This window comes from Lagopus leucura, unplaced genomic scaffold (assembly GCF_019238085.1).
Source record: "Lagopus leucura isolate 7727_CA_CO unplaced genomic scaffold, USGS_WTPT01 Super-Scaffold_100016, whole genome shotgun sequence".
NCBI classification, from domain to species: domain Eukaryota; kingdom Metazoa; phylum Chordata; class Aves; order Galliformes; family Phasianidae; genus Lagopus; species Lagopus leucura.
In genome coordinates, this window is record NW_024962270.1 from 2,422,312 (window position 1) to 2,431,759 (window position 9,448).

General features: G+C 45.9%; 1 protein-coding gene across 2 annotated transcripts; it reads left to right on the forward strand.

Annotated features, from left to right (window-relative positions):
* Window positions 1-483: 483 nt before the first annotated feature.
* On the forward strand, window positions 484-6,695 carry VGLL1 (vestigial like family member 1). 2 transcript variants are annotated; one of them, XM_042876698.1, is made up of 5 exons: window positions 484-712; window positions 2,424-2,653; window positions 3,224-3,640; window positions 5,274-5,333; window positions 6,029-6,695. In XM_042876698.1, the coding sequence occupies exons 2-5, from the start codon at window positions 2,443-2,445 to the stop codon at window positions 6,067-6,069; spliced, it is 729 nt and encodes a 242-aa protein (XP_042732632.1). In that variant the 5' UTR covers window positions 484-712; window positions 2,424-2,442; the 3' UTR covers window positions 6,070-6,695. The 2 variants fall into 2 exon arrangements, with proteins under 2 accessions (XP_042732632.1, XP_042732633.1); XM_042876699.1 differs by lacking the exon at window positions 484-712 and adding an exon at window positions 1,159-1,225.
* Window positions 6,696-9,448: the final 2,753 nt, after the last annotated feature.

The following is a 9,448-nucleotide window of genomic DNA, read 5'->3' on the forward strand; positions in this document are numbered from 1 at the left end:
ATGCCTTTTTCTAGCAGGAACTAGTATATTTGTCTTTAATACAGCATTTCTGGAGTGACTGCAATTTGGTAATTTTAATAAACTTACTAAAGAAAAAAAACCACACCAACAAACCCACTTGTTTCTCACATGTACAGAATACCAATGTTTTCACTTCAGCAGATCCAGGAGGAAAAAAAATAAGAATTGGTCACCCAGTTTATCCAGCATGCTGATGGCTGATCTCTTCCTCCTTGCTGATATTCCCAGTTACACACTTAATGCCATATGTGTAACAGGGAAGTCCTTTCTGACCCTGGCCAAGGCAGCAGGCTGGCTCTTGGCCGTAACTTGTTCATCACTTTATTCTGAACTCCTCCGAAGCCCAGACTCTGTCTTCTTGACTGTGTACACATTGTCATTGGGGAAAGAAAAAAAAAACCCACCTATTTACAATCCTATTTTCCTCATTCCTGAAACCTCCTAACCCGGTTGACTTGTTGGAGTGCATTTCATGCATTCTTAGTAGATAGGCTGAAGGAAACGCCTAGTTCAGTCACTGCTAGAGGCTAGAAAGCGTGCGGGGAGTTCATGAACGCCGCTCATCTCCTGCAGTCACCGTGCTGTGCATGTAGCTGTCGGGGGGAAGGATTGCACACCACTGGGCACAGCATGACCACCCCACCTGCAGGACACCTCACCTGTGTGCCACAGCTCGTCACAGTGAGTTAAGGTACGAGAATTTAATTATTTCAGTGTATCTTTGCTGCCTTTCTCAAGTGCTCCTTTATTTGGAAGACACTTAGTGAAGGATGATGTCTGCTTGCTGGGTTGTTGCTCAACGCTTGGGAAGTTGGAAATCTTTTGGGTTTTATTTTTAAGACTGGTTTAGGCGACATGAAACAGAGAATAAGGAGTTCCTTATCTAAAGCCACAGTGATGGGAAATCAATAGTACAAGCAAGGACTTGGAAATGTGGAAAACAAAGTTGGCACCTGTGGTGAGCAGTCAACAATTGCATCTCTTAAGCCTGTTTACCTTGTCTACTGAAGGGCAAATAACTTTGACAATTATTTGCACTGTTAGCCATAATCCACCCCTTCTGAGAGCAGCATAGGGTTGGCTGAGTCTGTTTCGTCCCATCTATATTCTGACAGCACTTTGTGGCAGGCAGAAAGGAAGGATTTCTGCTTTTTTTTTTTTTTTTCAGACTTCCTGCTGTGGAAGACAAGAATGGGAAGTTCAGGTAACTAGCTCAGCTGAGTTATATCCAGCTTTCTTATGACTGCTTGTTGGAAAGCACAAGAGGTTTTAACATTCTAGTTAAATCTAGTTGATTTAGTAGGGAGTTACTGGTGGTAGTTGGACAGTTGGACCAGATAAACTTGGAGATCTTTTCCAACCTTGGTGATTCTGTGATTAAGGACAATGAGAAATAAACTGATGTTCTTGCTTCAACAGACTACTATTTTTCTAGTGTTGTAACTGTACTGCTGTCAGAATTCACAAAAGTGTAAGCTGCTACACACCAATAAATGGTGCTAAAGGACCTTACAATTAACATCATAAGCTGGTTAACATGTTAATAAAGTGGTACGAAGACAAAATGGCTGTCTTGCCGTGAGCGAGGAACAGGAGAAATGGTCCTCTGGGCCAGAGCTAATGCTTTTTAAATTGTATGTTGAAGGATGCATCACAGAGCAGTGTAGGAGGAACTGGTCTGGTGCTTGCTGTTGAGATCATCTGATCTTGGTCCTTTCTCAAGCTGTGTGGCAGCTGATGACTTTGCCAAACTTTCACCACTTGGGTTGGAATTTTCCATGGCAAGCGTTGGCCTCCAGATAAACAGCCAGAAAGTTTTGTAACCTAAATTGTGTATTGCTTTCTAGAACCAGGCTGGGACAAAAGTAGTGTCCTTTTGCTCAAAGTTCTTCCAGTTATTTGTCTGGAATGTGCTAGCTCCTTGCTCTCCTCATATGCCTTGGGAAGGTGGCTATAAACCAGGAGGAAGGTTTTGGTTTGAACTGTGCTCCGTTTGGGAAGATTTGGTCAATGGCAAAGTTCTGAAAGACTGGTATCCCAATCAGATGGCTGGGGGTGGGTGTTGGGAGTAGGATCTCCATGCATTTCCAATCTGGTACCCAACCTGTGTGTGTTGTGATCAGATGGGGTAGAGGCTGGAGCTGGGAAAAGGATGCAGGAGTAAAAAAATAGTAAAAATCTGAAGAGGGCTGAGGAACTCGGGGGTTTCATCATGAATCAATAGTTGATGAGAGAGAATAAGGACTAGAAGATGATTGGAAGGAGCAGAAACCCGGGTAAAGATTCTCATCTCATTGGCAACAATTCCTCTGGCACCACTAATTTCAGGAAGACAGGCTCACCGCTGGCTGTGCCATTTAAGACAAAGAGTTCTTCCTGTACCGATCTGTTTCTTTTGGCAGGGGCTGCTGCTTATTGAAAATGGAGGAAACAAGGAAGCTTTCTCCAAAGCCGTGTAAGAGCAAAGAGCCTGTGAAAACAGAATGGGGAGCTCAGAGCGTCGTCTTTACGTATTTCCAAGGAGATATTAACAGTGTGGTGGATGAACATTTCTCTAGAGCTCTGAGCAATGCCAGGAACCCACAAGACCTGAGCACAAAGCACAAGAGCGAGGTTGTCGTCCCGAAGCATGGTGAGCTGGGTGCTGAGCTTTTGCTAAGAAATAGAAGATGAAACGTGCTGTGTTTTCTCACATATACTTATGCAGCCTTGTTTACAAATAGTTTGGAACTATGTGCAAACAAAGCAGCAAAGTCATGCTTGCAGAACCCTGATTTATATCACTGGGACATCCGCAGTAACTCCCTGTTTGCTGGGCTGCTTCCCAAACTCTGCATGGGTCCATTGGCAGGACCAGGTCCTCATTTTCCAGCCAAGAGCCTCCATCGCAGTCAGGTGCATTGAGTGCATTATGACTTAATTTGTTATTTCTGCAAAGAGCTATTTGTCTAAGCTTGCAAGTGTTAAAACTCTGTTTATGCCTGCAAGGAGTGGAGGGGAAGTACTGGTGGTGGTGATTTACCTGCTGTTAGTATGAACTGATGTTAAGATAAGCGACACTAAAGTGAATATATGTTTATGTGCAAATGAATATGCAGTACTGTAGTGTTCCCTTAAAAATGCACTGGAATTTGCCTCTGGAGTGGGGGAGGAAGATGAAAATTAATGGGACTTCAGATGTTTTCTTTCTCTCTTTGAGCAGATAGCATGTCTCCTCACCAGTGGAATTTCTCCTCGCATTGCTCCAAACCATATCCATCATCCTCCTCTACCAGCATGTCCAACTCTGCTCTGAATTTCCCTGCTGTTGCTATGGCAGGGCAGTACCAGCCAGCAGCTCTGCGTACTCACCCAGCACCGCCTGCAGACCTCTGGCCCTTCCCTTCCCTTGGCACTCCCAGTCTCACCAGCCCTGTGTATCATCATGCCGTGCCCGACCTGCACGTGGTGGATGAATCCATCTCCGACAGGAAATACGGTTCCCTTCTTGGTCTTCTACAACAGGAACGGTGCCTGATGTCCATGCAGGAATGTGCTGTGAAGCAACACTCGAGTTCTACTTGTATGACTGGACCTGCTAGATTACAAAATATAAGCCAAAGTTCAGTTCCTGGGGGAGGTAAGGAAATACTATCACTTTATTCTTTGATGGCATCTCATGGAAGGAGACAAAAAGGTAGAGTCTGTCCTGAGTGTGCTAGAATCTGAGCCATCTTCAGCCCAGCTCATAGAAATGGTTTTCAGCAGATATCCAAAGCTGGAATACTCAGGACTGATTAAGAACAACCACCATGCATTGGCCACTTGCACCCTTTTTTTTTTTTTTTTTTTTTTTTTTAAACATTTTGACTTGCTTTAAGGAATCATTTGAAGTGAATTTCAATAACATCCATGCGCTGTCAAGACCTATTGCCTATAGGTATCAGGATGGTGGCACCAGTGCTCCCACTTAGGATTAAAAAAGGGCCACTCATGTAAGAGCCCTGAGCCGCCAGGCTGACTGTTTAGAGCACAGATGATGCTGTGAACCAAAGGTGTGAAGCTGCAGTCCTTATCAGGAAGGCCAAGGGGTTCTCTCCCTGCTCAGCTATGGTCAGTACCATAGGAGGCAGGTGGATGGCAGAGGAGATGGGCAGAGGACTGGTGGCCAGCCTCACCTTGCCCCACAGCTAATTGCTGTCCTTACCCTGTGTGTCAGAGACTGTGACTTCTCTCTGCAGCACATTCCCCAGCCCTAATGCAATTCATGTAAGAGTTGTGAAGAAAGTGCTCTCTGCCTTTGGGAAGCTGTCAGTGACCAGACTCCTGCCCATTGCCTGGGTATCCTGTGAGGTCCCGATGCATTTCCCTGCTGGGCTTTCCCATTTGGTAGCTTGATGCTGGGTTCCAAGAAAAAGGGTTGTGAAATTGCTGAGGGGGTCTGTGGGAGGCACACAGCATGTCCTACCTGGAGTTTACTTATTCCTAAGGTCTAGCTGCCCATGCATGGAAAGGGGAGAGTCTCCATCTGGATTGCATGTTTTCTGTTCGTGGTGCATACCTAGATAGGTTTAGCTGAGGCTGTTTGAGGAAGTGAAATGATAGCTGAATTGCTTTAAGGAAGCTGAAATTTAAGGATTCAATTTTAGAACAGAGCAAGGTGCCCTCTTCCCCCCAGGGGGCAATGTAAGCCCAAGGAGGCTTGGCAGCCCAGTGCACCAGCTGCTCTGAAACACAAACATGTTGCATGTAACCGATGTGAGGAGATGGTGCTAACTGTAGTGGACTTCAGTTCAAAAATTCAGGACAGAATTGAGTTAGAATCATAAGGAAAGATAACGAAGCAGCTCAGTGTCCCCCAACCATCTGCAGTGGAAGCATTTTCTTTCACACCTTTCTGAACATCTGACGAGCCCCACAACAGCACATGCGTAATGCTGTACGTCTGCTTATTGAGCAACCCAAAAAACCCAAGCAGATTAGGGACTGGCCATGCCTTTGGCAAGCCCCTGTGATGTATGCATCCAGTCTGGCTGTCGGAGTCCCTGTTTCTTGGCTCTGTTCAATACACTCCTCATTGTGCTGTGTCATGTTTAAGAACAGCTGATATTTATATTTATGGAAGTGTATGTTGCTGTGCCAGACAGCACAGAGCTCCCCAGCACCTGTGCTATAGGCTGGGCTGCAAAAGCACAAGGTTTCTTTAGGAACTGCTGCCTACTTGTAGCTCTATGCCGAATCTCTGCTCATCTCCAGTATTCTCCTTTTTTAAGAGAGGAAAGCCAGCTCTTACCAAGGCTCAGAGAACCCCAGCGCAAGCCATGCCACTGCAGGTGAGTAATGAAATTAGCAGGTTTGTAACAAATTAGTGCTTGTCTATAGAGGACAGATGCCTTTCTTAAGCACAAGGAATTGAATCCTTTTTTTTACTTGCTTCTGGACTGCATTTCAAAAGTTTGGTTTTTTTTCTCCGGTAATGCACACTGCTATCCTGTAACTGGAAAGAGGGAAAACACTTTGTTAAAGTGAGATGTGATTTTCTAACTCCATCTACTCCCATTTTTGTTGTTGTACCATGGGCCTGCTGCCTCCCAATGCACCCATTTGTCATTGCCCCTGATCTCTTGTGCCCCTCTCACCAACAAACCCACTGTGCTGCTGGCAGCGTTGCTTGTGGCAATGGGAGACGTGGCTTAGTGGGCACGGTGATGATGGGCTGATGGTTGGACTTGATGATCGTAGTGGTCTTTTCCAACCTTGATGACTGTACAAAATGACTCCCAAAGCATTCAGGCTTCCGCGTTTTTCTTGGTCTCCTGAGCTGTGCCCTGTGCCTGGGAGGTTACCCCAGTGCTGCTCCGTGGCTGTGCAATGTTTTGGGGAGAGCTCGGATGGCTCATTCTGGTTATTCTCGTAAGAGCCCTCTTGCATCAGAGGAGACCCAAAGGTGCAATTTTGTTTGTGCAACATCCAAGGGGACTGAATGGAGCGCTCTGGTTGACAGTCCTGTTAATGCTGTGTCTTTCAGGTATTCAGATTCATGACAGAAGACAGGATTTGTACTTTTAGCCACGGGACATTTCTACTTTATTCCAACAAAGTTCTTGCCATGAACTGTTCCTATTTGTGACTGTGAATCAAGAAGAAATGAACTGCAGCTGTTCTCTGCTTTGTCTCTCAGATGGAAGAATACTATTTACTGTGTTAGGAATTAAAAATTGCTCTCTGTGTTCAGTAAATATTTCTAATAGTTGTGGCATCGAAACTGATGGACTGTGTTTGTTGTGAAGAATCGCTGTTTGCTGTATGGCTTTCCACACTTAACCCTCTATGAAAGGACTTTTAGCACTTTTTAATCACTGTTGATAAGAAGCACAATTATATCACAGAGGGCTGCAATTAGCTGCAGCTGCTTATCTTGATTTGATATCTCTGTAGTGTTTAAAATAGTTGTAGACCATGGGCTTCCATTGCAAAAAAACTTCAAGACAACCATGAGCCAGAAAAGCTCAATATCATCTTTAGTTTTCCTACATACAGCAATTTGTAGCCCATTACAGCACCTGGGCTGAACTCATCTATCAGCAGCTGTAAAAAAGTAGAGTAAGAAAATCCCACCCTGTATAATACAAGTGTACTCTAGTGTATACAAGAGCTAGCGTATACATGAAAATGCATGCAAGAGGAACCGTGTTAACTAAGTGAATAAAAGGTAGGCCAGCATCCTACTGATGTCCTAAAATCCCTCCTGGTTTTGATTTTTCTATAAAATTGCTTTTCTTCTCTTGTAGCTCGAGTACCTCTCTGTTTAGTTCTCACTGTTACTGTGCTGACCATTTCCAGAATGTTAAGGCTACGTGGTTAAATAATCTGACTTCCTCTGTGAGCCACAGCAATGATTTCTGTGCTGCATTCCCTCCATCTCCTCACAGATTTGTGCTGTAGTTCCAGTGAAATTATTGCTTTCAAATCTTTGTCTCCTTCTGCCATTTCTCCCAAAAGAAAATGCTTAAATGAATTATCCCTAAGGTCTGGAAAGACATGAAAGAGTATACTTAAATGCTTTTAAATTTTTCTTGGAACAGCTTAGTCCTGTGCGTGTCACAGCTGGAACTATTTGAGTTGACTCAAAGTCAGTGTTCCCAGCGAAGCAAGCAAGTGGAGTTGGACAGCACTGGAGGGAGTTACTCAAATTCAAGGATGCCAGGTTCTGCCATGACGTGGGAATGTTTCCATCAGTACAAGGCGTGGTGATGCCTTGTCCTCATTGTGCCACCGTGCAGCAGGTCTGGCAAACAGGAGAACCACCTGGACAGCCCACGGAGAGCCTATCATATGTATAATTTCTTCCTCTAGATCTGTTTGTGCAGAGCAGAGCGGTTCTTGCTTTTCCGCTTGCATCCATGGTGCTGCCATTGTGCTTGGTGCCAGCAGCTCCATCCCGTTCTGTACGTGTGCTCTTCTGCTCAGGACTTGGCAAACAGCATCATGCATTCAGCAGTGGCCATCTGCTGCTTCCCACGTTTATTTTCAGTTCCCATTCTGAATGCAGCAGTCACTGTGGTGACGGGAGGAGAAAGGACGTGTGAGCTGTGCTCATCTTCTGCCTCCCTGAGCTCTCAGTGCTGCAGTAACCACTCCAAGGGATGGAGGGGATGTTTTCTGGTAACCACCTGAGCTATCTTCTTTCATTACGTGCAAATTCACAGCATTCTGCTCCAGCTCAGAGTTATTTTCTCTGCACAGATGGCTTTCTTCCAATTTTTTTTTTTTTTTTTTTTTTTTTATGGTGGACAGAAGAAAAGTGAACTGGGTGGAAAGAAATATTGAACCTCTTGCCCACCCCATTTCCAGTTGGCCTGGAGAGTCCTCCTCTGAGTTCTCATGCATTGTTATGCTCAGAGAGCCCCAACAGAAAACTGGTGCACACTGGTGGTGTCGGTGCCTCTGTGGCTGGGTCCTGTTCCTTGTTTCAGTGTCACGCAGTCAGAAGGCTGGGTCACCTCGTGGCACTGCTGCTGTGCAGGCAGCTGGGCTGTGGTTACATTACCCCAATCATGGTTGTGGTTTCTGTGCTGAAGAGATGCACAGGTGATGGGGAGGCAGCAGCAGGGTCATGGTGTGGGGCTGCTGCTGGAGTTTTTGGGTGACCACTGTAGAGCAGAGCTGGCTGAGATGGGGTGGTCCCCAAAGCATGGCACATAGGGAGGCCTACATCCCCTCCAAACCACCCATGGTGACCAGCATGGATTAGCAGCAGTGCTCTCCCCGAGTGTTTGGGCTGTCCCCATGTGCTGGTCTGCACCACTCCATGGGTATCCCAGGTCCCACAATGCAGGGGAAGCGGTGCAGACTCAGCTAGGCTGGATCTGCCTGCAGAAGAGCCCCAGCTCATGCTCACATCAACAACAAAAGTGTGAGAGCATCCTGAGCTGCTCCCACATTCCCAATGTGGGCTGCCTCAGCATGGGCTGTGCAGCACTGGGTTTGAGCCTGAATGAGCTGTGTTTTCTCCATCTCCTTGTTCAGCTGGGAGGTGCTGAGTGATGGGCACAGCAAGATCAACAGGGTCGACCTGTATTTCATACATTTCCTACAGACAGACTGCCTTTCTACCTGAGGTAGGGATAACATAACACCTCTCACAGTTAAAACCAAAAGTTTCTATGCTCAGCATTGTTACTAATCACCCACTTTAGCTTATAAGGCCGCACATTTACAAAAAAGAGAGAAGTCTCTTAAAATAAATCCCTCTGCCAGCTGGGAAAACAAATTGAACGGATGGAAGGAGACTGAATGTACTGAACGCCCAACGGGGATCTCGTGTGACTGAGCACAGCCTACAACAATCCCAAGCTGCCTGCCTGTTTCACGCTGCCTGTGCTCTACAAGAGGAGCAACCACTGCTCAGCCCAGAGCCTGCACCACGCTGTGTTTCTGCAGAGGGGTTTCCTGTCAATAATTTCAGTCGTTTCTTCCCTTTGTTTACCTGTTACTTGTTATTCCATCCCTTTGTCCTGCCTCTCTGAAGCTGACCCAGCTATTGGAGGTACTGCTGGTGGATGCAATCAAAAGACAGCACTCAGATGTCTGCAGAGAAAAGCCAGGGCTAAATAACAATGACAAGCAATTGGAATATTCCTCTGACTGGATTTTTCGATGCAGAAAGGTAGATTAAGCCGATTTTATGGAACTGTTCCTGACTTCAGTCAAGCTACTGCATAACTGAGGCATTTGAGTAGTGTTACACCATCAGTTCCTCTCACTGTGCATTATTTCAGGATACATACTAGGGAGGATTTCTTCTCCAAAAGAGTGGTCAGGCACTGGCACAGGCTGCCCAGGGAGGTGGTGGGATCATCGTCCCTGGGGGTGTTTTAAGGGAAGGGTGAATGTGGCACTGAGGGGTGTAGTTCAGTGGACAATACTGGTGGTAGGAGGATGGTTG

Coding starts and splice junctions, on each gene's coding strand:
- VGLL1 (XM_042876698.1), top strand. CDS start 2,443: ATGGAGGAAACAAGGAAGCTTTCTCCAAAGCCGTGTAAGAGCAAAGAG. Junction 2,654..3,223: donor GGTTGTCGTCCCGAAGCATG/GTGAGCTGGGTG, acceptor CTCTTTGAGCAG/ATAGCATGTCTCCTCACCAG. Junction 5,334..6,028: donor CGCAAGCCATGCCACTGCAG/GTGAGTAATGAA, acceptor TGTGTCTTTCAG/GTATTCAGATTCATGACAGA.